The 27,322-nt window shown below is 39.4% G+C and overlaps 3 protein-coding genes across 3 annotated transcripts; 2 read left to right on the top strand and 1 right to left on the bottom strand.

Annotated features, from left to right (window-relative positions):
- Positions 1 to 753: 753 nt before the first annotated feature.
- Positions 754 to 4,150, top strand: LOC130962522 (serine/threonine-protein phosphatase 7 long form homolog). The gene is made up of 5 exons (XM_057888728.1): positions 754 to 831; positions 1,874 to 2,589; positions 2,661 to 2,751; positions 2,837 to 3,902; positions 4,011 to 4,150. The coding sequence occupies exons 1-5, from the start codon at positions 754 to 756 to the stop codon at positions 4,148 to 4,150; spliced, it is 2,091 nt and encodes a 696-aa protein (XP_057744711.1).
- Positions 4,151 to 5,318: 1,168 nt separating this feature from the next.
- LOC130962521 (uncharacterized) lies at positions 5,319 to 8,096 on the bottom strand. The gene is made up of 4 exons (XM_057888727.1): positions 7,508 to 8,096; positions 6,516 to 7,304; positions 6,238 to 6,474; positions 5,319 to 6,139 (listed from the first exon to the last, which is right to left on the bottom strand). Exons 1-4 carry the CDS (start codon positions 8,094 to 8,096, stop codon positions 5,319 to 5,321), a joined length of 2,436 nt encoding a protein of 811 aa, XP_057744710.1.
- A 947-nt stretch (positions 8,097 to 9,043) lies between these two features.
- LOC130960319 (pentatricopeptide repeat-containing protein At2g15690, mitochondrial-like) lies at positions 9,044 to 11,252 on the top strand. Its single transcript, XM_057885695.1, has one exon. It carries the CDS (start codon positions 9,289 to 9,291, stop codon positions 11,014 to 11,016), a length of 1,728 nt encoding a protein of 575 aa, XP_057741678.1. The 5' UTR covers positions 9,044 to 9,288; the 3' UTR covers positions 11,017 to 11,252.
- The last annotated feature ends 16,070 nt before the right edge of the window (positions 11,253 to 27,322 follow it).

The following is a 27,322-nucleotide window of genomic DNA, read 5'->3' as shown; positions in this document are numbered from 1 at the left end:
TATATGGAATTAATTTATAATTAAATTAAAAAACTATTAAAAAACTTTAAAAAATATATTTTATTATGTAACTATTTAATGGTCCAACCAAATTCGATGCCATGTGTCACTTAATAATCCATATCAATATTCGCATTAAGACAACAAAAATAATGTGTTCTTCTCTACTCTAACAACCAAAGATCTTGTTTTGCTGAATGCTAAGTTAACCAATTAATTTAGTCTTGAATAAAGACAAATTTATAAAAAAAAAACAATCTTAAATGAATTATTTTACATGTGGTTTTATTTTACTTTTCTTTATAATCTTATCAGAACAATTCGACGCTTTTTAATTTTCATATTGGGGAGGGTTGGGTGTTTTGTGGGTATATGGGGTGAGAGGGTGCTTCACCCAAGTGTGGTGTCAGGAAGGGGTGAAAAGCAGGAAACGGACCCAGCGTTTCCCCCCCAACACGAATCGGACCCAGCGATTCGTTCCCTACAAGGCAGTCGGACCCAGCGATTCCGCTACAAGAATCGGACGCAGCGATAGGAGCAAACGGACGGTCCGATTCCTTGAGCATTCCACGTGTCGGAGAGGAGCTCCTCCCCAGAACGGTGCCCCAGCAGCCAGCTTACTCCCCTTCCCTTTCCCCCACTCCCTCACTCCGAACTATCCCTTTCAAAGTGAAAACCCATTTCTTGTTCTGTGAGTTCATCTTCCTCCTCCCTTCTTCTTCAAAAATTCTGCATGCAATTGAATCTGTGGAAATGGCTAAGAGACACAAGGCTAGAGATGTTGATCGTCCGGAACTTCACATTGTTAATTATTTGTCTAATCCTAATTATGTAAGTTAAATTTTTTAATTATTTACAAATTTCTGTATTTTAATTAAATTTTGTAGAAATTTTTTTTGTATTTTATGGTTAAATGTTGCAGTTAGGTAGATAGATATATAAATGTTGATTGTTAAAGATTTTGTAAGAATTTTTTGAGAGCAGTATTAGAAATTTTAATTAATTAATATAAAATCTGATTATTAATTTTAAAATTATAATGTTAGCAATTTTTTTAATTTTTTGTTATTATGTTTAGATATTGTTAGTTAATTGGAAATTATGTTAAAAAAAATTTTGTTAGACGGTAATTTTGATTAATGAATAAATTTTGATGATTAAAGTTATAAATTATGAATGTAAATTGTTTGTTATTATGTATAGATGTTGTTAGTTAGTTGGAGGAAATGTAAGATATTATTGTTGGAGATTATATATTTAGGATTTATTAAAATTTTTTGTTGGAGAATATGTTAGAAATATTTTTGTAATACGAGTAGATATTGTACTTTAGTAATTAACTTTTGTGATCAAGGTTGGAAATTATAATTCTGATGTTGTAATAGATTTAGAATTTGGAATTTAGAATTACTTAATTTACTTTTGTTATTAATTTAAGAATTTATAATTCGGAACTGCATCATTAATAACGAAATTTGTTAATATTAATTGCAAGGCCAATTTACTTAATACATAGTTCATTTGGGAAGAAAGATAAATTATAAGAATTCAATTATAATTTAACTAAGAATACTAAAGTAACCTTAATTTTGTATGTTGTTAGTTAGACAATGTTGTTCATATGTTGTTAGTAAATAGTTGAGCAGTTATAGTTAGTTAGTAAATTATTATGATTAATTTTAGGAAATTATAATTATTGGAATTATGATAACCTTTTGAAGTTATGTTTACATGCTGTAGTCTGAAAATTTGTTAGTTATTTTTTAGTATTTGGGCTAGAAATTATGATTACTCGATGAAGTAGTAAGATTAATTTAAGTTGTAAATTAGTAATCATTCATGATTTGACTAGGAACATGTTATGTTTTTTCAGAGTTCACGGATGATGACATGTGACCACCCACTGCCTCCCGATCGGTACCATCCAAGTGTAGAGGATCATTTACGGGTAACTGGGTTTTATCATGCCTCTCAGATTGGAGTAGTCCAAGGACAGAAAGCATTGATAAATGCTTTAGTTGAGAGGTGGCGGCCGGAAACACACACCTTCCACCTTCCGATTGGTGAGTGCACAGTGACCCTTGAGGATGTAGCTGTTATTTTGGGCCTCCCGACGAACGGCCTTCCGGTTACGGGGATGACCTTGAGCAGCTTTGAAGCATTGGAGGGTGAGTGTTTCCATCAGTTTGGGGTCGCACCGAGAAAGGCCGACTGCAGAGGGAGCGGCATAAAAATGACATGGCTTAGGAATCTAAAAGAACGTATACAATTGACTGACAAAAACAGTATGCAGAGGTACGTCAAGTGCCACATTATGTTGTTATTGGGTACTATATTACTTGGAGACAAGTCAGGGGCATCTGTGCACTGGAAGTTTCTGCCTTTGCTTCGGGATTTTCATAGTATCAGTAATTTTAGTTGGGGATCGGCATGTTTGGCGCACCTATACCGGTCATTATGCCGGGCCTCTCGTTTTGATTGTAAAGAAATCGATGGTCCGTTAACACTGCTGCTAGGTTGGTTTTGGATCCGCCTACCGTATCTTGCGCCCCCTACTAGGGAACCACGCAGTTTTCCGCTTGCAAACAGGTAACATTGTCAACTTACTTGTTATGTTCATAATTCTATTTAAGATGTGCTAGTAACATAAATAATTTCAGGTGGCGTAACTGGGAGCGTGGTGACATTCGGTATAGATATCTTAGTCTCGCCCACTTTAGGGAGGCGTTAGATGAGGTTCAGGAAGGGCAGGTGTGTTTTTAATAGAAAATATTGTCTTCAATTGAGGTTGATTGTTATTTTAATTGTAGTCACGTATGTCTTATGCTATGTTCAGTTCGTGTGGGTTGCTTATGGTGTGGATCGCATTGAACCGGGCATAATCCCAGAAGACATCTTCCTGCACGCAGTAGTCTGGAGCGCTACGGTTCCGTTGATTTCATTTGAATCTATTGAGTGGCATGCAACGGATAGAGTTAGAAGACAATTTGGTTTGGTTCAGGGAGTTCCATCTGAGGAAACAAATCTGGGAAGGGCACATGGAGAAACACTTGCTGGTCCTAAGAATGTTGACTGGGCCACAGCCCCGTCCCATTCATGTTGGATTATGCGCTGGACAAACAGGTATAATTACATTCTGCGTGAGTATGTGGAACCTTCACAGCATCCATTGGATGTTTACATGGACTGGTATCGTGCACGATATGGCAAGCATTTGAGATTGTCAAATGTTGTGGTTCAAGAGAACGATGAAGGTGAACAAGTAATGGATGATGAGGGTAACCCAGTTATAAATGATGAGGGTAGCCCAGTAATGGAAGATGAGGGTCGCCCAGTTATTCATGTAGCCAATGAAGAACCGGTTTCACATTCACATCCACATCCACCTCCACCTCCAGCTTCCCAAGAACAAATTCAGGCCTCGGTACCATATCATGTTCAGACACAATATACCCCGTCATACCCAATAGATCAACAATATTGGAGTACTCCACAATGGGATGCTGGAGAGGGTGCTTCTTTTAGCCAGTTGCTTGGCTTCATGGCTGCGGATGCAGGGCAGTCACAATTTGGCCATCAACCTGAGTTTATGCCCGGGAGGTATTCTTTGGACGCGAGGATTCCATGCCACACTGCCTCAGTTGCTTCTGGAGGTTTGGAAACTGGAGATTCCAGTAGAAGTGAAGGCGGTCGGGGGATCTTTACTAGCAGGAACCTACGGCGTGTATCAATGGGTCAGATTGAAGAAAATGCCGGGATAGGTGAGCATGAAACCGATCAGTATCTCGTGGAAGAACCGGATGATGAGGAGATGGATGAGGATCAAGAGGAGAGCGAGGATGACGAGATGGATGAGGATGAAGAATCCCGCAACAATGCTCCTGATGATGCGGATGATGCAGGTCCGACTTTATGATTATGTTTTGCACTTGTTGCTTTCTTTCTTTTTTTGCCTTTTTATCCCGTGTTTGCATCATATTGGATAGTCTCTTTTATTAAATTATGTACAGGTGAGACAGGTAAACATTACAATCTCAGGGTGGACCCGCCACGTCGGAGCGCTAATCGACACACCACGTCCATGTTCAAGAAGGCCAAGAAGAAATGCAAGAACATCCTCGAGAACATAAAGTGGGCAACAAGAAAGTAGCTATGTATCTATGTTGAGTACTTGTATTTTGAATTTAATGTTGTGTATCTATGTTGAATACTTATATTTTGTTATTAATGTTGTGTATCTATGTTGAATACTTGTATTTTGAAGTTAAAGTTAGTATCTATGTTGAATACTTGTATTTTGTAGTTAATGTTCTGTATCTATGTTGGATACTTGTATTTTGAAGTTAATGTTGTGTTTATGTGTTGAGTACTTGTATTTTGAAGTTAATAAGTCAGGTTATGATAAACATGGGTGAACTTATAACTACAACAAAAATAATAACTCATTTGCTAAACAATATTAACATATAATTTAATTTGCAAAAATGTTAGTAACAGATTTCCTAGCCTGGTGGCAGCAGCTCCCTTTTATTATGGTGCAGGGATGCGGGATCGAACCTCAGCTGCATCATTTTGAAGAAATATTAAATTGTTCCGGTTCGGTCGAACCGGTTTCTACCGGTTTAACCGGACCGGATTCTGTTAAGAGTGTTTTTTTTTTTTTGTTCTATATTTAATCTTTCTTAAATGTAATTACGGTTTATTTATTCATATCATTAATAAAGTAACAGATTAAACTTTCTTAATCATCTATAAATTAAAATTTTCTGTTTTATTTTTGTTCTATATTTAATCCTTCTTAAATTAATTACGGTTTATTTATTCATATCATTAATAAAATAAAAATTAAACTTTCTTTAATATATATAAATTAATATTTTTTGTTTTTTTTTTGTTCAACATAAGTAATCCTTCTTAAATTAATTACGGTTTATTTATTCATATCATTAATAAAGTAAAAATTAAACTTTCTTAAACATCTATCAATTAATATTATTTGTTTTTTTTTTTGTTCAACATATTTAATCCTTCTTAAATTAATTACGGTTTATTTATTCATATCGTTAATAAAATAAAAATTAAACTTTTTTTAATATCTATAAATTAATATTTTTTGTTTTATTTTTGTTATTGATTAATTATATGATATGAATTAATATTAATATATATTTAAATAGTGTAATAGATACTAACTAATTGATGATTTAGAAAATAAGTTAATTTGATATAACAATGTCCCGATAAACATAAACAAACGCGTAAAATAAACAAGCAAATGACATAAAGTAGTACAATTAAACATGATAGGCATAAAACTACTATCCTGGGTTACTCGGACCTACACCAGATGACCGACGGCATCTACTTCGGCTGTGTCCCTCGGCTCCACATTGCCGACAACGCCTAGGAGCACGTAACATACGTGTGTCCATTTCGTTCAAGAAACGTGTCATCCTCGGGCGACCTTTGTTCGCCCGTCTCATGTTCGGATTCGGGACAAATCGAGGGCCGCTGTACACAGGCCACATAGTGGGATTGCCTAGTGGCCGAAACCTAGCTCGGTAAACCCTCCGATCTTGGTCCATCTTGTAAACTTCGTGGACATACACTCGCCAATCCAGTCGCTGATTCGCACAACATGCAAAAACATGTCGACAGGGAATCCGATCCACCTGAAACTCACCACAGTCACAGCGTTGTTGACGGAGATCGACGGCATACTCAGTTCCAGCTGGCATCTCACGAACCTCGAAGACCTCATTCATCCTATCGAAGCAATTAACCTGGATGTTAGAACTTGCAAGTTGATTGGCATTCAGTTTCGACGTGACAACCTCAGAAAAAACATGTCCAGCTGTTATCCGCGACTCCGCCTCGGCTCTTTTTCTAGTGAACAACTCGTTAAGCCTGTAGAATGTGGCTTTCACAAGTGCAGTTATAGGAAGATTGCGTGCCCCCTTCAACACGGAGTTGATGCATTCCACTAGGTTTGTCGTCATGTGACCCCAGCGGTAGCCACCGTCATACGCCAACGCGTACTGTTCGCGTGGGATTCGGTTCAGCCAGTTGGTATATGCCTCGCCCCGTTCACGTAAACGCTGGTAGCGCTGTTCGTACTCGCGCACCGTCCTCGAATAACCTGGACAACAATCAAGGCCACACAAGAGAAGAATTCATGAGAAAATCTGCTAGAAGGTAACTCGGTTAATAAGGAAATTATAGTTAGTTAACATTTACCTATATTGACCACAAGTTTTTGCAGGTACGGTGCCTTGAACTTTCTCAAGAAGTTCGACTCTATATGCCTGATGCAAAACATGTGGAATGCTCTCGGGGGCGACCAAGCTCCGTTGCTCCGGGCAATAGCTGCATTGATGGATTCGTGCCTGTCAGAAATCAGTCCCACCCCATCCCTAGTCACAACATGTTGTCGCAGGTTACTAAGGAAAAAGTGCCATGCATCAGAAGTCTCCCCTCCACAATTGCAAACGCAATAGGGACGATATTATTGTTACCATCCTGTGAAACAGCGACCAACAAACAACCCTTATACTTTCCGTACAAGTGAGTCCCATCAACCTGGACAACTGGCTTGCAGTGTCTGAACGCTCTAATGCAGGGGTAATAACTCCAGAAGACTCTATGCAATACCCGGATATCAGTTACTTCCTCATCACCTTGATATGCAGACATAGTCTCGTAATGGACGATTGCTGATGGCTCCTTGTTACACATGGCCTGAAACCATATAGGCAAAGCTTCATATGATGCTTCCCAACCGCCAAATATTTTTTCCACTGCTTTTTGTTTCGCCAGCCATGCCTTCCGATAGCTGACGGTGTAATTGAACTTCGACTGCACTTCTGCAATAACTGATTTCACCTTTATCGACGGGTCAGCCTCAACCAACGGCTTTATTGCTTCCGCAATTGTGTTCGAATCCAGCTTCGAATGATCCTGAGAAATAGTGGCTCTAGTACAAGTGTGAGAACCGTTGTACCTCCTTATAACCCAACAATACTTTCTGCTGATCATGCTAACCCTGATAAGCCAATCACACCCTGATCCATACTGTGTACACTTCGCATAGAAGGTCAACGGCTCCGACTCATACACACGGTAGTCTACGCCTCTTCGGATGGTATAATCCTTCACCGCCTTCAATACAGCTTCCCTAGAACTGAATTCCATTCCGATTGCAAATTCACCATCTGCGACCATAGGAATTTCTACCACAACGACAGCCAAATCAAAATAATTTAAGGCAAATACATTTAATAACTTAAAGACTACGTCGTTGCTCCCTATATCCCCATCAATATAAATATTATTCCTATCTATCATGTTGTCATCCCACTTTTAACATCCTACAAACATAAACACATCAAAAACTTTGGACGAATGCACATAAATTAATTTTCACGTGACTTATATTCTTATTTACATCTACCAACATAGATTATTTCCCAAAGTCTACTACTTTTTATATTTATATGTTAATACGTACCGGCACTCATATATTCCGGAAACTCCGGCGCATGCATGGCTTCCAAGTCCAGAACCCGCATGAAGGACGGCTCCTCAAAGGGATCCTCGTTTGCAAGTGCATGTGCAACGTCTTCCACATTTGGACCCACCACCCCGTCACCTTGATCTTCTTCTCCTTCTGGAGCAACAGCTTCGTAATTGCTTTCAAACTCTTCCTCACTGTCACTATCATATTCTTCCTCTTCAATATTCCGGTCCACTTCAGATTGTTCGAATTCGACGTACAACTCTATCACCGATATCTGACCGCGACTTTCAAAATACATTGAAAACATCTCCTGCATACTCGCTTCGTCGGTTACATACTTGGTTTGATACTGCACGAAACCACCAAATACCGGTATGGGATATCTATATACCATACATGATATTTTCTTGGATATCTGAAAACCTATCTTCTCACAAATCACACCTTTTAGCTCCTCGAATGAGATTGTGAAAGGGATTACAATATCTAACGGCTTCTCACAACTAAATCTCACTCCTTCGGGTGTTTCTAATAGAATCTGACCGAAATAATATACTCTAACTGTAACTCTATCAACCATTTTTCATACTCTCATACATAAATATCTACTGAACTCTCATTTACTCTTGGAGTTCAAATGAAATAACACAGACTCAATGACAAGTACAAGAGAAACAGGGAGGAAGAAGGGAAGAAGACGCTGAACAGTAAAGAGGCTTCAGATTTTAGGAGTTCATCCGAGTTTCCAAAACACACAAATATATATATATATATATATATATATATATATATATATATATATATATATATACAAATCGGACCCACCGTTTCCTACTAAAAAAATTTCACTTTTTTTTTCTTCTGCAAAACGGACCCAGCGACCCATAGAAAAAAAAATAAACTCTCCCCCACAAATCGGACCCAACGACTACATCGATCAAAAAAAAAAATCACCTGCCCCACCAAACGGACCCAACGATTCCTTCAGTAAAAAAAAAAATTTCAGAAAACCCCAAACGTACCGAGCGACTCCAGTTTCATAGAATTCAAAAAAAATCAACATTGCACCTTCAACGAATCGGACCCAGCGATTCCCATATACAATTTCAACTTTGATTCCCGCCCACCCCAATCGCTGGGTCCGATTGCCCGCCTGCCATTGATCAGAAAAACCTGTCCCACACTATTGTATAACACCACCATTTCCCATATCTCCGGACAACTCATTCTCCATCCTAATATTGAAAAAACTGAGCCACAATTCGATACTAGGATAATGCGCTAAGGCAGCAGCAATTCAATGTGGTGAAACATAAAGGACATTTTCTTTTTCTATGTTAGAATAAAAGGTGAAAATTCAGGTAAAATTGATATTTGAGGATTATTAGATAATTTGGCTGAGTTAATTAAATTTTTATTTAACGGTTGTCAAATATCAACTTTACCTGAAGTCGCCTTCACCTGAACTTTTACCAGAATAAAATTAGGGTTCAGTTCTTTTCATGTAATCATCTTCTTAGACCTTGGACCAGCTTTGAAGACTTTGAAGCAGCTTTGAAAACTTTGAAGCTGCAGCCGCTGTCCCATCGCCGCCGCCAAGACCACTACTTCGTGGTTGCCGTCGTAGCCACCGTGAGGTCACCAACGAAGAGCTCCAATTGAAGCCAAGGGCTTGGCGTCGCCGTCAGTACCACCACCGCGTCACCGTCGTCGAACCATCGTAAACAAGCTCAGTCTCTCTACCCATCGCTACCTCAGTCTCAGAGAAGAAAATGGCGATGTTGGGTTCGTTTCAACGCGCACGAGCCACCATGTTTTCTTCTTCCTCCCTCAAGCTACGCCTCTGCCTCACTAACACTTGCAGGTCTCTAAGTACCTCTGCACTTCCAACCAACGACTTTCACAGATTCCCTCCCCGCCATGGTGTTGAACCCACTTTCAGAGATTCCTCTCAACATTTCAATCCACAAACCCAAAATCACCATGGAAACCCTCATCCTATCAATAATTTTCCTCACCAGAACCAGAATCAGAACCCCTGTCAACCTCACAATGCGACTCGTCAGTTTCCCGAGCAGGGTCGAAACCATACTCATAATCAGTGGAGTCAAAACTATCCTCAACAGAGACCAACACCACCACCCACATCCCAAAATCAGAACTTTCAGCCACCCCATTACCAAAATCAATGGAACAATCAGAACCAGGGTAACCCTAACCAATGGAACCCTAGGAATCAAGGCTATCCACAACCTCCCCAATTTCGAAACCCTAACCAGTTCAACCCACAAGGTTCTCTACCAGGACAAGCTCACGTTCCCGTAGCTCCTCCTTCTCCTCCTCCTCCTCATCCTCCTCCTCCTTCGCCAGCCCCTTCAATTGTTGATTTGAGACGTGTGTGCCAGGAGGGGAGGGTTAAGGAAGCAATTGAGTTGATGGAGAAAGGGGTGAAAGCCGATGCTTCTTGCTTTCATTTGCTCTTTAATTTTTGTGGCAAATCCAAGTCCCTTGAGGATGCCAAGAAGGCACACGATTACTTTCTGCAATCAACTTGCAGGAGTGATCTCAATTTGAACAACAAGGTCATTGAAATGTATGGGAACTGCAAGAGCATGACTGATGCACGAAGGGTGTTTGATCATATGCCCAACAGGAATATGGATTCTTGGCACTTGATGTTGCGCGGTTATGCCAATAGCACAATGGGGGATGATGCCTTGCAGTTGTTTGATCAAATGAATGAGTCCGGTTTGGAAATTTCGTCGGAGACTTTCCTAGCTGTGTTATCAGCTTGTGCTAGTGCTGAGGCTGTGGAAGATGCTTTCCTTCATTTTGAGTCCATGGAAAGCAAGTATGGGATTAAACCTGGTTCGGAGCACTATATGGGGCTTTTGGATGTTCTTGGACAATCTGGATATCTCAAGGAAGCCGAGGAGTTCATCAAGGAGTTGCCATTCGAGCCTACAGTGACTGTTTGGGAGACTCTGAAGAACTATGCTCGAATTCATGGGGATGTTGATCATGAAGACTATGCAGAAGAGATAGTGTTGAGTCTTGACCCATCAAAGGTTGTTGCCAATAAGATCCCCACGCCACCGCCAAGGAAGTACACTGCAATTAACATGCTTGATGGCAAGAATAGAATTATTGAGTACAAGAACCCGACGCTTTTCAAGGATGATGAGAAGCTGAAAGCTTTGAGTGCGATGAAGGATGCTGGGTATGTTCCTGATACAAGATATGTTCTTCATGACATTGATCAGGAAGCAAAGGAGCAAGCATTGTTGTACCACAGTGAACGTTTAGCGATTGCTTATGGCCTCATTAGTACTCCACCAAGAACACCTCTTAGGATCATCAAGAATCTTCGAGTGTGCGGTGATTGTCACAATGCCATCAAGATCATGTCTAGGATTGTAGGGAGGGAATTGATTGTTAGAGATAACAAAAGGTTTCACCATTTCAAGGATGGAAAATGCTCATGTGGGGATTACTGGTGAAGGAAAGCATATAGACTCCAAATTCTACTAATTCTACTACAATGATATGAATATATCGTTATGCTATTTGGTGATCCCTTGTGTACAAAGAAAACAAATGGAGGCTTCAATAGTGATAGGGTTAGGATATTAAGTATGCACTATGCGGTATGCAGTGATTTAAAAATGTATCTTTGCTTCCTGTTTTAATATTCATCAAATTCATGTTGCTCTCTCTAAAAAAAATAATACTAATTGATACTAATTATATTCTAACATTTCCTATTACACTTGATGTGCAAATACAAAATAGTTATCAAGTCAACACAATTAACAGTAAACTAAGTAAACAGCATTGATATAATTAAATTGGAAATTACTTGACTGAGACCATCAATTCAATGTGAGTGTTTCCAACTCATAATTGTTGATGCAAAATCTCCACCATTCAAAACCATCACCTCATGAACTTTTCAATGGCCTCCAGCAGAAATCCCAACCAACAAATTTCTGTAACTCATGACTCAGCCTTTTGTCGTGAATCATCCATATACCTAATCAAATAAACATGCCATATTTATTTAGTTTAACTAAGTCCTGTAAGGAATAAAAATCTCATGAACAAACAAGACTAATGCTTTTATAGGCTTCTGAGCTTATTATGAATGGAAAATGACTATCAATCAACTGCTTAGTAATCAAATACTCCAAAAACTGCATATGAAAAGTACTTGTTTAAATGAAAAGTTGTCTTCAAATAAGCTATTTTGATTGCATATATGTTCCAATACCCACATCAAATGAGTAAACTAAATGATCCTTCAAAGATTGACAATTACACCTTAGTCTCCAAAAGATTGGTTTTGCTTGACTTTTTCACACAAAATGAAAGACCATTTTGCTAGCAAACTAATATTTCTAGGGCCAAATGCTAGATAATAATAAACCACTAATTTAGTATCCAAAAAATTATGACACTTACAATTTAGTTCTTAAAAACAAATAAATTAAATATACCTAGGATAAACAATGTCTAACAAAATACCCCAAAGTCAAAGCAGTAAATTGAACATTTTGGGACATTTTGACAATTGTTCATATTTGGAGGATTATGTTTGTATTTCTTTATTTAGAGGCTAAATTTGAGAGATTTCATCCACAATCCACATCAATTTTAAACTCAAACAATGACCGTGCATATATCACAAGATAATACAAAAAAAATAACCAAAATCTTAGGAGTAACAGCTAAAATAGTTTAAAATGTAAAAGAAAAGAATGGTATTAAGAAGAGAAATTTATGATTTATAAGCGTCGAAAAGAAAGCCATTTTACATAATGTCTTACTCTGATAATTCACAATACTCTAACTTATTTGAGGTCTTTATTAGAGTTAAGCAATAAGAGATTTTATCATACATTCATTTATAAAAGGAGGGTTAACCACTAAAAATATTCTTAAATTATTTAAATGCTAATAAAAATTTACCTGAATAAAAATGCCTTCAGATATAACATTCTGTAAATAAAAAATAAAAATAAATAAAAATATTAATGGGTTGGTAAATTATTAGATTAAAAAATATTTTTTAAATAAATAAAATAAAATAAAATATTTTTAGAAAATAATTCTAACATTATTTACTAAAATATATTTTAAAAAAAATTAGAATATCAGATAGAGCTATCTCAATTCAAAAAAATCGAGTTAACTTTTTCTGATTTTGACATTTTTCAGGTGTCTCTTTTTTAATTTTATGCTAGAATCAGGAAAATTACCGCTCAATTTTATTTCGAATTGGACTCATCTCACCTAATTCTTGTGTATTCTAATTATTATAAAATTTCTCTCATTTGATACATGTAACCCATCAAATTTTTTCTTCTACTTTTATACTTCAACTTGTATCTTCATTATTTTGTTTTTGTTTTATTTTTGTTGTGAGTGAATCAAAATGCATCAAATAGAATTCTAGTTAATTCATTAACACGATAAAATTTTAAAAGATTAAATTACAAGTTCACTCCATTACGACTTAAATTGGAGTTCGTCCATTCTGAGTTTGTCCAAAATTAGAATAGGTTTACCTGATTTTTGTATTTTCATTTTTCGAGTTAATTTATTTTTGTCACATTTTTAAATTATTTAAAAATATTTTTATTGATAATGTATTTTTATCAGCGTTTCAATCATTTAGAGGTGTTTTTGGTGGTTAATCCGGTTTAAGAAATGTTTTTGGTGGTTAATACTTTATATAGTCTTTAAACATTATAAATGAAAATAAATGGATATAGTTGTCTTGGAGCATGCAAGTATTTCATATAGCCATCGTTGCTTCTTGTAGAGGTGAGTGCTTTATTGATTTGGTTTGAGTTTATGGTAAAATTAGAATTAAATCGATCAAAATATAATTGGTTTGGTTTGGTTCGAATTTACATTTGCATTTTTTTGTATATGTATCCGAACTAAACCAAACCGATTAAGAACAGATTGGCTCGATTCGGATAATTAGATACTCAATAACTTTGAAATTTAAAAAAAAAAACTAAATTTTTATCTTAAAAATTCAACAAGTACAATAAACATGTAACATCAATAGAAATAATCCAAACATGTTAAACAAAAACATTAAAAACTAAACTTATTAAAATTCAAACATATTAATAATGAATAATCATTGTCTAATGGAAAAGCTATATATATATATATATATATATATATATATATATTTTTTATTTAATTAATATATAATCGAGTTCATAAGTTGATTCGAGTTCCACACCCCCAAAATCAATATCCGAACCAATCACTAACAAAAGTTATCGGTTTGATTCGAGTTGGACCTAATTACCCGTTGATTTTAGAACCAATTTAATTTATTTAGTTCGAATTCGGTTCGATTCAGATAATCGGATACCCGCTACTCATGTTCACTCCTAATTTTTTTCATAGATACAGTTATTTCCACAGAAGCTTCGAGTTTGTCATTGGTTTTTATTGAAAGTTCTGTGTTGCTTGCCCCTTAAGGGAGGAGATCATTTCAAGAGCCAAGGTTAGGGGGGAGCTGGGTTTCCAATGATTTAGAATTTTATTTATTTATTTTTTTTCTTAAACCAGCCGGATTGTTACTGGTTTAACCGATTTATCAATTTCTTTTTATTTATTAATTTTTAAATAAATCTCAGTTCACATGGCATATCTTCCTCTCTCTATCTCAAAGATCTCATATTCAAATCCTATCGATCTTGGGATCGATCAACTACAATACAATTCAGAGCAATGCCCTAAACCTTAGCTAGCCGGGTTTGCTTAATAAATTTATCGGTACCAAAATAACAAGCTAATTAAGAACTGTTAGAATGATCGAAATCTTTTTTTTTTGTTTTAATCATAAAAACATACTCACTCATACACACTAATCTAACTACCACAACTAGAATTTAAATCTGGTTTGGCTTAGTTTGAGGCAAACACTTTTGCCATAATAATCATAATCACATGTCTCAGTCATGAAATCTTGTTTGAATCATTTAAAACGCTTGGTTTACAAAATTTTGGGTCAATTTTAATAAGGTTTAATTAGAAAAAGAAATATTTTTTTAGTCTTTTTATTAAAATACTGTTGGATACAATAAATACGTATGTCGAATGAGTGTCGATGAATATTATGTTCGAAATATATAAGTGAAAACACAGAAATACAATAACTCAACAAAATTTTCATGCTTCATAGGTAACATTAATTTTAGACAACCAAATATTTTATATAATTAAATCACAATAAGTATTTTTTTTTTTCAAATTCGTTTTCTTTTTTTCTTTCTTTTTCCACCTCTTCATCATTCTTCTTTTTTTAATTGATTGTTTCTCCTCCTTTATTTAAATAAAAGGTTAAAAAGTGTTTGAATAATAATATTAATATAATATAAAATATAAGTTAGTTAAATATAAAACTAAGATAAGAAATTAGGCAACAAGAATAATTGATAATTCACTAAATAAAACTATAGAAATTGGACAAAAATGCAAAAAAAAATATTCAAATAAACTAAAAATTTTAAATAAAATTTAATAACAATTGAATTGTTTATTCATAGAAACAAAATCTTAAATAATTAAAAATTTTAAAATGATATGGTTATCGTGAGAAAATTACTTAAATTTATTCCTTCATTAAATTTAAATTTAAAACTACAATGGATTCTTTTAAACTTTTAAAAAGTAAAAATTGAAAATTTGTACTTTTTTATTATTCATTTTCGTTAGTGCGGAAAAATAAACAACAAACTAAGATGTGAAGTTGTGTCTTGCATAATAAGAACATTTGATAATCTCACTAAGTAAAACTATACAAATTCGAAGAAGAACAAAAGAAAATGTATTCGATTAAGAATAATGGTATGGTGCTGAAAGTAATTTTTTTTCCGTACATGCTGAAATGAAATGGCATGAAGCAACGGTCAACGCGTGACTCACCTATAGTCGAAATAGGGAACAACAACTGATACACAATAGATGGGTGTCAATCATCCGTGGTGTCCGGACTACAAAATACTCTTTTGAACATAATTACTATAATAGCATTTCATGGCCCAATTTGAATTTTATGTTCAAAAGAGTATTTCTTAGTCGAGACACCAAAAAAGGAATAAACAATAACAATATAAATCATTACTATAATAGTATTTTATGGCCCAATTTGAATTTTATGTTCAAAAGAATATTTTTTGGTCTAGACACCAAAAAAGGAAAAAAAAGAAATTATCTCCTTTTAACAATTAATTAATCTTTCAATTATGTATTAATTTATCCTACAAACATCACTAATTATTTTTTTAAAATTGACAGATGATTGACACTCATCTGTTGTGTATCAGTTGTTGTTCTCGATTGTGACTATAGGTGAACCACGCGTTGACAATTCCTTCATGCCACTTAGGGGTGTTCATGGGTCAGGTATGTGACTCAGACCCGACCCGAAATATATATCGGGTCTATTTGTTAGACCCAAACCCGACACTAAACTCGATTAAATCTACACACTTTCGAACCACGATTATATCGGGTAAAAATCGGACCGTTAATATTACCTTCTTGTAAGCTAACACGTGAAAATATTCAAATTTTCAAGACTCCAACCATTATTTGACATCGTAAAATTCATTTAGAAAAATATAACAAGAACCAACCCTTCCCTAAAATTAAAGTATAACCACAATCAATACTAATATTATCTAATAACACCAAATATTTAAATCAATACAAATAACACAATATTATACATTAGTCTAAAGTCTTATGCATTTTAAACATAAAACATTAATAGTTTTATAATGACTAATAACACAAAATATTAAGGTTACTTAAATTCCACATAAGAATATCCATCATCCATCACTAATATCACAAAATATTAATTGTGTATGATGACCGGGACACCGGGTCGAATTCAGGTGACCCGAGCTATAGCTCAGACCTGACCCGAAATAATGACCGGGTTTATTTTTGAGACTTACTTGACCCTAGACCCGGTAAAATCATATCAAATTAGCCCCTAAAAAATTCAGAGTCGGGTCGGGCCATGAACACCCCTAATGCCACTTCATTTCATCATGTACTAAAAAAAATTACTTTCAGCACCATAACATTACCCTTCGATCAAACCAAATTCTAAACAAAACTTAATAACAAGTGAATTATTTATTAAAATAAAAAAAAATTAAAGAACTATAAAGTTGTTCATACCCCGGCCCAATGTTAAGGGCCCAGGTCCAATCGAAAGGCCTGATCCAATAGATTAAGCCTAGCAAAGCACCCACCTCCATTCTAGAGGTCGGTGTCAACCCCGACTTGGTACGAAGAAGTCGGTTGTGAGATTAGCTGGCAGATAAATACTCATTCAAATGGGTAACCGCCCCTGAAATCTCTCTAACCACTTCATAAAGCCATATCTTAACCTCCCTAAGATAATGGGACGGTTATTATCCTAAAGATACGGCACTACTCCAACGGTGGTTATTGGCTCACCACTATAAGTACACTGACACACCTCAGGTATTCCTAAGTCCAATACTCTCTAAGACCTGCTTACACTCTTGCTAACTTAGGCATCGGAGTGTCTTTGCAGGTACCACCCCCCATTCACACGCGAGCACAAGTCGGACGGAGTCTCCCAAGTTGCGGACCTACCTGGAGTCCTCCTCCATCACTCACTTGGGCCGCCGAACGCCATCCATTGGACTAATCTCCGGTTACCCACCGTAACATTGGCGCCGTTGCCGGGGACCCGAGAGATCATCCCTCGATGGCAGAAAGATCCCATGAAGAAGGCCATGTCGAAACAGATTCTGAGCAAGAGAATCTAGGCATGGGCAATGACAATGAAGACACAGCCCAACGTCAAGATAACGACCAACACAGAGAGGGTACCTCTGGAATGAAGAATCCAAAGGTAAACTCCTCAGATGGTCGTGAATCAGAAAAGGGTGGACCATCCCACGTAACTGAATTGATGGGACTAGTCCATAGCCGCCTGGAGCAATTGGAACAAGAGCGGGAGAGGCAAAAAGAAACCGAAAGGTACCTTAAGGAAGAGATGGAACGACGAAAAGAGTTAGAAAGAAAACTCTTGCAGCTAGAATCCTCTCTCAAGAACTCCCGCGACGAAGGAGAAGATCAACTCCCAGGCGGAGAAGATCCTTTCAGCGAGGACATAATGAGGGCAAAAGTTCCAACGAACTTCAAAAGCCCTGATATGGACCTCTATGATGGAACTACGGATCCAAAGCATCATCTTAGCAACTTCAAAAGCCGGATGTATCTAGCTGATGCCTCCGACGCTACGAGATGCAAGGCTTTCCCGACCACTTTATCGAAAGCAGCGATGAAGTGGTTCGATAGCCTCCCCCCGAGATCCATTACTAGTTTTGAAGACCTCTCCAGGAAATTCTTGATGAGGTTCTCAATTCAGAAGGATAAAGTAAAACATGCACCGAGCCTCCTGGGAGTAAAACAGGAGGTCGGAGAGTCTCTACGAGCCTACATGGAAAGGTTCAATAAGGCATGTTTAGAGATCCAAGACCTGCCCACAGAGGCAGTAATAATGGGGTTAGTCAACGGACTTAGAGAAGGCCCCTTCTCACAGTCCATATCTAAAAGGCACCCCGTTTCTCTAAGTGATGTACAAGAAAGGGCCGAAAAGTACATCAACATGGAAGAGAATGCCAAATTAAGAGACCTGAGTTCACGACCTACTTCCTCCTCTAGGGAAAGGGAAAGGGAAGTCAGGAAGAAGGAAGAACCCGGTCTCGAAAGGCCCAGAAAGTATCACTCTTATACTCCTCTAAAGACTTCTATAGTGGATGTATACAGAGAGATCTGCAACACTGAAAGGCTGCCAACCCCAAGACCTATTAAAAACAAAAAAGGGGGAAGTCGCAGCGAGTATTGCGAGTACCATAAAATATATGGTCACTCCACCAACGACTGTTACGACCTCAAAAATGTGATAGAAAAGCTGGCTAGAGAAGGTCGGCTTGGCAGATATCTCTTGGAGAGGTCGGACACCCATGGAAAGAGAAAGCGAGAGGATATGGATAGGAGAGATCCTCCACCACAAACCCCTGAGAGACACATCCACATGATCTCAGGAGGATTTGCGGGAGGTGGAGTCACCAAATCTTCTCGCAAAAGACATCTGAAGAGAGTCTATCAGGTCGGGGATGAGACACCCGACCTCCCCACTATATCATTCACAAAAGAGGATGGGCAAGGAATAATCCCCGGGCATGATGACCCCGTGGTGATAACTATGATCCTAGCCAACGCCCATCTCCACAGAACCCTAGTAGACCAAGGGAGCTCGGCGGACATCCTTTTCAAGCCCGCCTTCGACAAGCTAGGGTTAGATGAAAAAGAATTGAGAGCTTACCCCGACACTCTATATGGGTTAGGGGATACGCCAATAAAGCCACTGGAATTTTTACCCCTTCACACCACCTTCGGAAAAGGGGAAAAATCAAGGACTCTGAGTATAGACTTTATAGTCATCGATGAAGGGTTAGCCTACAATGCCTTAATTGGCAGAACTACCCTTAATCGACTGGGAGCAGTAGTGTCAACCCCTCACCTCTGCATGAAATTCCCGACTCCAGGAGGAATAGCAACGGTGAGGGGAGACCAAAAATTGGCAAGGAAGTGCTACAACGAAAGCTTGAATCTGAGAGGAAAGGGCAAAGAAGTCCACACCATAGAGTTAGGTGGGACAAGGACAAGAGAAGAGCTACGACCCCAGCCGGGTGAAAAAACCGATGAGATACAAATCGGTAAAGAGGAAGGCAAAACGACTTACATAGGAGCCAACCTAGGGGAAACCCTGAAACAAAGGTTGGGTGAACTCCTAAAAGCTAATTCCGACCTCTTCGCCTGGAAGGCTTCCGACATGCCCGGGATTGATCCCGAGCTCATGTCTCATAGGCTCTCGGTTTACCCAGGGTCCCGACCTGTACAGCAAAGAAGACGCAAGCTCGGCCCAGAGAGGGCCTCCATAGTAGAAGAGCAAGTACAGGCGCTCCTGGAAGCCGGCTTTATCAGAGAGGTCAAATACCCAACATGGCTAGCCAATGTAGTGCTAGTCAAAAAACAAAATGGTAAATGGAGGATGTGCGTCGACTATACCGACCTGAATAAGGCCTGTCCTAAGGACCCTTATCCCTTACCAAGTATTGATACCCTGGTGGACTCCAGCTCAGGGTACCAATACCTATCATTCATGGACGCCTACTCGGGATATAACCAAATCCCGATGCATGAACCCGACCAAGAGAAAACATCGTTCATCACACCAAAAGCCAACTATTGCTACGTGGTCATGCCATTCGGACTAAAGAATGCAGGAGCCACGTACCAAAGGCTGATGAACAAATGTTTTCCTCCCATTTAGGGAGCCTAATGGAGGTATACGTCGACGACATGTTAGTAAAAACCAAGCAAGAAGTCGACCCCTTAACCGACCTCTCACAAGTCTTCGACACTATAAGGTTGCATGGGATGAGATTAAATCCCGCAAAATGCGCCTTCGCAGTAGAAGCAGGGAAATTTCTAGGCTTCATGCTAACACAAAGAGGGATCGAGGCCAATCCCGACAAGTGCAGAGCCATCCTAGAAATGAAGAGCCCGACTTGTTTAAGAGAGGTTCAACAGCTCAATGGCCGACTTGCAGCCCTCTCCAGATTTATGGCAGGATCGGCACTAAAATCCCTTCCACTATTCTCCCTGTTAAGGAAGGGATGCCAGTTTGAATGGACTCCGGAATGTGAGGAGGCGTTCCAAGAGTTCAAAAATTTCTTAAGCCAACCTCCTATCTTGACCCGACCAATACCGGGAAAAGACCTCGTCCTATACTTATCCGTCGCAAACAGGGCTGTCTCATCAGCCCTGATCAGAGAAGACGAGGTCGGGCAACACCCGGTCTATTTTACCAGCAAGGTTCTACAAGGTCCTGAACTAAGGTACCACAAACTAGAGAAGTTTGCTTACTCCTTAGTAATAGCCTCAAGAAGGCTAAGACCTTACTTCCAGGCTCACACGATAAGAGTCCGTACGAACCAGCCCATGAAGCAAATCCTTCAAAAGACGGATGTTGCAGGGAGAATGGTTCAATGGACGATAGAGCTCTCCGAGTTCGATTTGAGATACGAAGCTCGGACTGCAATTAAAGCCCAGTGCCTCGCCGACTTCATCGCAGAATACGCAGGTGAACAAGAGGAAAAACCAACTACATGGGAACTCTATGTAGACGGGTCCTCCAACAAAACAGGGAGCGGCGCAGGCATAATATTGGTAGATGGAAAAGGAACCCAGTTAGAGGTCTCCTTAAAATTTGAATTTCCAGCTTCAAACAATCAGGCAGAATATGAAGCCTTGATTGCAGGATTAAAGCTAGCAGAAGAAGTTGGCGCCACAAAGGTGACAATCTATAGCGACTCACAAGTGGTGACTTCCCAAATAAGTGGGGAATATCAGGCAAAGGACCCCAATATGAAGAAATACTTGGAAAAAACCTTGGAACACCTTGGGCACTTTGCGGAAACCGAGATCAAACACATAACTCGGGATCTAAATAGCAGAGCTGACGCCCTCTCCAAGTTAGCAAGTACCAAACCCGGAGGGAACAACAGAAGCCTGATTCAAGAGACCCTACAAGAGCCCTCGGTATCAAAAGCAGAAGATGAACGAGAGGTTCTTGAGGTAGTCGGCCTAAACCTCGGATGGATGAATCCCTTAGTCGAATACCTTAAATTCGACATCCTCCCCAAAGAGGAGAAAGAGGCTAAAAAGATCCGAAGGGAAGCACAACATTATACTTTGGTGAGAAATGTCCTTTACAGAAGAGGGATATCAGCACCATTGCTGAAGTGCGTACCGACCTCAAGAACCACCGAGGTGTTGGAAGAAGTACACAATGGGATTTGCGGAAACCATCTCGGAGCAAGGTCGCTAGCCAGAAAAGTAATCCGAGCAGGATTCTATTGGCCGACCTTGCAGAAAGATGCTACCGACTTTGTGAAAAAATGCCAGCCATGCCAGATGCATGCAAATTTCCACGTAGCTCCACCAGAAGAGCTCATTAGTATAACTTCCCCCTGGCCCTTTGCAAAATGGGGGATGGACCTGTTAGGTCCTTTTCCCCAAGCACCAGGGCAAGTTAAATACTTAATCGTGGGAATAGATTACTTCACAAAGTGGATAGAAGCAGAACCATTAGCCACTATCACTGCTCAAAGAAGTCGCAGGTTCCTCTACAAAAACATCATCACAAGGTATGGGATACCTTATTCCATCACCACAGATAATGGAACCCAATTCATCGACGCCACCTTCAGAAACCTGGTAGCCAGCATGAAAATCAAGCATCAATTCACCTCGGTAGAACACCCACAAGCCAATGGGCAAGCCGAGGCAGCTAACAAGGTCATACTGGCAGGTTTGAAGAAAAGATTACAGGAAGCAAAGGGAGCTTGGGCCGAAGAGCTCCCTCAAGTACTGTGGGCCTATAGGACAACTCCCCAATCCGCCACAGGAGAAACACCTTTTCGACTAGTGTACGGCGTAGAAGCCATGATTCCTATAGAAATCAGTGAGCAAAGCCCTTACCCAAGGGTAATTCTCCATGATGAGGTCGGAAATGTACAGGGGCACAAAGAGGAGCTCGACTTGCTCCCCGAAGTCCGAGAGAACGCCCAGATAAGAGAAGCAGCATTAAAGCAAAGAATGGCTACCAGATACAACAAAAAAGTCATTCGAAGAACATTTGCTGTAGACGACTTGGTCCTAATCAGAAACGACATTGGAGTCAACAAGTCGGGGGAAGGAAAGCTCGCCGCCAATTGGAAAGGGCCATACAAAATCAAAGAAGTGTTAGGGAAAGGTTATTATAAAATAACCGACCTGGATGGCACTGAGTTACCAAGGTCGTGGCATGCTTGTAATATGAAAAGGTACTACAGCTAGAAGCGAACTCTACTCCCTGATGTACTCTTTTCCCAGCTTCATGATTTTTTCCCAAAAAAGGGTTTTTTCTGGAGAGGGGTTTTTAACGAGGCATCATAGTAGAGGCTAAGGGAAATATACTGTCAAGACCCTTAGTAGCAAAAAGGTACCTTCCCGATTAATAAAGATCTTTTTCACTAATATATTTCTCTTAAATATCCTTCTCTATTTTTATATAAGTCTTTCTACGAAACGCGCCGACTTAAGCTCGACAAAGCGTGAAAATCCCATGAATCGACCTAGATGGTCGTCAGGATAAAACGACGAGGTACAAGTCGGTGTAAAGAGGTTATACAAGTCGATCGTAAAAACTCGTGAACTAACCCGACTCATAAGTCGGAAAGTGATCCCGAGTAGAGAAACTCGGAAAGCTTCGATCCACAGATCGGAACATAACACCGAGTAGAAAAAAAAACGCATCGCAAAAATAACCTAAGTCATAAAACTCACCAAAGCAAAGTTGAGTATAAAGGATAAACAAAAGAGATTGAGAAACCTAGAAGAAGTTTAAAGGTTGCATACGAGCCTTTGCACGAAAAGGCTCGAGAAAACAATGCAAGCTAACAAAAGGTTTTTTTTCCGAAAAGATCAAACATATCCAAAACAGAAAAGCATGCACACGCGCAAAGTAACTTAAACCCTTATCCAAAAAAGGGCACCTACTTCGATTAGAAAACCCTTATCCAAAAAAGGCATTTATTTTGTTTAAAACCCTTATCCAAAAAAGGGCAACAAACAGAATATTTTGTTTACGGCCTTGAAAGGCCAGAAGCAAATTGTTCACAACCACCAGCAAATAAATAGAAGTTTAAAAAGGGGGGACCCACAGGCCGGGCCCCCATATAGCCACAAAAATAAAAAAGTCATTTCTTGGACGGAGTAGAGGAATCACCAGGAGGAACACCACCAGGACCGGGAGGAGGAGCTAAAGAGGAAGTCGGAGTGAGGATTGAAGAACTCGGAGCATCTTGGGGACGAGGAGGAGACTCAATAATCCTCTGTCCCCGAGTCTTCAGGTCTGATTCGGAAACGACCTCGGGAACAGGAGGATCAACAATGACGCCATCAATAACTACTTTGTCAGGATGTAGTGGAGAAAGGTCCAAGTCGGGAGCAATAACTCTGACTTGTTCCAAGAAAATTCTCCAAGACTCCTCGGCACCATCGGCGACAGAGTCCTCCAACTCGGCGTAGGCGTTCCGAGAATTCAGCAAATCCTTCCTCACGGCCACAATATCTTGAAATAAGCTGTGGTAGCTTTCTTGCGCCGTTTTCCTCAGATTTGCCTCCAAAGTGCATTGGGCCCGCAGCTTACCCTCCTCCTCCTTCAGGTGATCCCTCTCTTTCCTCAATTTATCCCTCTCCTCCTTCAACTCCTTCTCATGCTTTTCATAAATAAGAATCCTCCCCTCTAACTCCTCAACCCTCGAGGATGCCCCCAAAGAGCTGAGGGGAGCTTTCTCAAAAATATCCAAAAGTTTCCCGCAAACACCCGCCGCCCTAAAACTCTCCTCAGCCATGGTGGTGAGGTGGTTTCGAACAGAAACATCATCCATACTGATAAAAGGATAGATGTTCTTTCGGACGAATGCCATAGCATCCGCCTTAACCCCACCATCGAAGGAAGAAGAGCCAGACTCTAAGGTCTTACGCTTCTTCTTCTCGGGCTCGGAGAGAATTTGGGCTGAAGGGGGTGGTCGGGGCAAACTCGAGGAAGAAATTACAATGGGTTGAGAAGGAGTGCCAGTGTTCTTAGGAGGAGGAGGTGGAGGAGGAGGAGAGGTGATCGCCCCGGACCTAGCCCGGGACTTCGCCTTGGCCTCTCGGACCCTTTGGTAGGCCTCCTGAGCGTTCTTTTTTGCCATATCTACAAAAGAAACAACCAAGTTACAAGTCGGTATAATATAAGTCGGCGAAAACAACTCGGAAATAGAGAATGCATGCACTACCTATTTGAGATTGAACGAAAGTCGGTGTTCCCTGAAGAATTTTTCTGGTATCCAAATATGGGGACCTCCCCCACGCTTCTCGGAAAAACCCCACAATGGCCGCCTCCACCTCGTCTAGGTCATCTAGACCAATCTTTTCACAAGGGGTGGCCGGCAGCCAATAAAGGGAAAGCGAGGGGAGGAATGCTCGTCCAGAAAAAAGGGGTGGTGACCCTCTACGGCTTGAACCTTGAAGAAGAAATTTTTGAAGTCGTGGAAAGATTCGTCAAAAAGGGTGAAAATCCTCCGACCTTGAATGGCTCGGAAGGATACCCATTGTTGTTTATTGTTTAGCCCACTAAAGGGCTTAGTCATATGGAAAAGATAAAAGAAGATTCTCAAGGAAGTCGGGAAGTCCAGAGCGTGGCTTATAAACTGGTAAATCTTCAAAAAACCCCAGGAATTGGGATGGAGTTGAGTAGGGGCAACCTTACAGTGGTGCAGAACGGATATCTCAAAATCCGAGAAAGGAAGAAAAACACCCAAACGGGTGATCATGCATTCATACATAAAGAAAAAGTGAGGGGTCGCCTCATCAACTCTCCCAAAGCAGACCCGGTCTTCAGGACCCGGGATTATCAATTCATATTTGGGCTCGTCCTCGTCCGAAGTACAGAGCCTATGGTGAGTACGAAGGTGGGTGACGAACTCAGCGTCGACCAACGGTTCCTCCCCAAGGACCGTATCGTCAACCCACTGAGAAAGAATGTCTACAGAAGCCATTTTTTATGTAAAGAAAAGTGGCAGAAAACCTACAAAAGGGAAAAAGGAAAAAAGAAAATCAAAAAACAAGGCCACTAAAGAAGAAAGATTCGAAACTAGAATCTACGGGTCAACCTATCTACTCGCCAAACAAAACATGCAAACAAAAATGACATGGGAAAAACAGAACTAACCTTTAGCCGAAAATGAAGGTTGGGGAGAACTGAAGTCTTCAAACACAAGAATGCAACACAAACAGGATAAGGAGAAGTTTGAAAGATTGCAGAAACGGAAAATGGAAAGAGAGGGAAAGTATTTATAAATAGGCTAAGGGGCATAATGGTAAAAACGAGGCAGTCATTAATGCGACTGCACCGTTACCAAAGCCCTCAATCCCTAAATGATCCCTCAACGGACACGACGCTTGAATTGACGTAACTGTCAGAAACCAAAAGTCGCGAAAATCACGTCGGTTCTCACCATCCGTATTCTTTCAAACAAGTCGACTACGAACCCGAGATGAATACTTGAACCCAAACTTTAAAGAAAATTTGGGCTCAAGTAGGGGCACTGTTCATACCCCGGCCCAATGTTAAGGGCCCAGGTCCAATCGAAAGGCCTGATCCAATAGATTAAGCCTAGCAAAGCACCCACCTCCATTCTAGAGGTCGGTGTCAACCCCGACTTGGTACGAAGAAGTCGGTTGTGAGATTAGCTGGCAGATAAATACTCATTCAAATGGGTAACCGCCCCTGAAATCTCTCTAACCACTTCATAAAGCCATATCTTAACCTCCCTAAGATAATGGGACGGTTATTATCCTAAAGATACGGCACTACTCCAACGGTGGTTATTGGCTCACCACTATAAGTACACTGACACACCTCAGGTATTCCTAAGTCCAATACTCTCTAAGACCTGCTTACACTCTTGCTAACTTAGGCATCGGAGTGTCTTTGCAGGTACCACCCCCCATTCACACGCGAGCACAAGTCGGACGGAGTCTCCCAAGTTGCGGACCTACCTGGAGTCCTCCTCCATCACTCACTTGGGCCGCCGAACGCCATCCATTGGACTAATCTCCGGTTACCCACCGTAACAAAAGTCTAAACCACTTTTGCTGCCTAATTAAAAGAAAAAGTTTAGAAAGTCATCTACATCATAGACCAATTCAAGCTAAAATTGAAACTATCTTAAAAGCTCTAATCAACACTATTTTTTTCTTTCAATTTAAACTGTAACCAGAGAATATATTAAGATAGGGAAAATGTATTTCTATCATGGACATTATCTTTTTCTTTCATATTTATTTTAAAAAAAAAATTGAAAATCTGAATAACAATTTCTTTTTGGGTATTTTTAAATAACAAATTTAAGTATCCAATGTTGTACTAATGAGTATTCGTATAGGCAGCAATCCAGGGTGGTTTTTTGGCCAAACAAGTAACAAGAGAAACATAACTGTGTGGTCCCCACACCATGTACCATTCCCAATGTACCCTTTTAACGGCTACTTCTAAGTTCTAAGTTCATCTCAGTATCTCATCAGTCATCACCCAAACCCCCCACTATATAAATAACCTCAGCACACTGCTAAAACCAGTTAGTTGTGTACCATTATATCACATCAATAATCAGTAAAATCCTCAGCATATTTGTGTTATATTTTGTTGTTGTTTGAAACAATGGCTGGTTGTTTGAGAGCTTCCTCAGCTACTTGTATTTTGGCCCTTTTTGTTGTGTTTGGAATATCTTATGCTGCTAAAGGATATCTTGGTTGGAGGCAAGGTTGATTCATGGAAGGTTCCATCTTCGCCCTCTGATTCCCTCAACAAATGGGCTGACAGAGCTAGGTTTCAAGTTGGAGACCGTCTTGGTAATTCTCTCTTTTTTTTTTTTTTAAATCTTAATTTCAAAATCTAAGTTTCTTTCCAAGATTATTTATGACCAATTATAGAAATTGGTGTATTATAAAATTTGATGATGAAAAAGTATGGCAAAGCAGCAAGGATGACACGAAATTCTCTCTCTTCAAGGCAGCTCCATTTTATTCAGTTATACTGCAAAACAAAATCAAAGTGTAAAA

Source organism: Arachis stenosperma, chromosome 2 (genome assembly GCF_014773155.1).
Source record: "Arachis stenosperma cultivar V10309 chromosome 2, arast.V10309.gnm1.PFL2, whole genome shotgun sequence".
NCBI lineage: Eukaryota > Viridiplantae > Streptophyta > Magnoliopsida > Fabales > Fabaceae > Arachis > Arachis stenosperma.
This window is presented reverse-complemented; position numbering and strand designations above follow the sequence as displayed.

Coding starts and splice junctions, on each gene's coding strand:
- LOC130962522 (XM_057888728.1), top strand. CDS start 754: ATGGCTAAGAGACACAAGGCTAGAGATGTTGATCGTCCGGAACTTCAC. Junction 2,590..2,660: donor AGTTTTCCGCTTGCAAACAG/GTAACATTGTCA, acceptor AAATAATTTCAG/GTGGCGTAACTGGGAGCGTG. Junction 2,752..2,836: donor ATGAGGTTCAGGAAGGGCAG/GTGTGTTTTTAA, acceptor TGCTATGTTCAG/TTCGTGTGGGTTGCTTATGG.
- LOC130962521 (XM_057888727.1), bottom strand. CDS start 8,096: ATGGTTGATAGAGTTACAGTTAGAGTATATTATTTCGGTCAGATTCTA. Junction 7,305..7,507: donor TCCGGAATATATGAGTGCCG/GTACGTATTAAC, acceptor ATGGGGATATAG/GGAGCAACGACGTAGTCTTT. Junction 6,475..6,515: donor GGTCGCTGTTTCACAGGATG/GTAACAATAATA, acceptor GCAATTGTGGAG/GGGAGACTTCTGATGCATGG.
- LOC130960319 (XM_057885695.1), top strand. CDS start 9,289: ATGGCGATGTTGGGTTCGTTTCAACGCGCACGAGCCACCATGTTTTCT.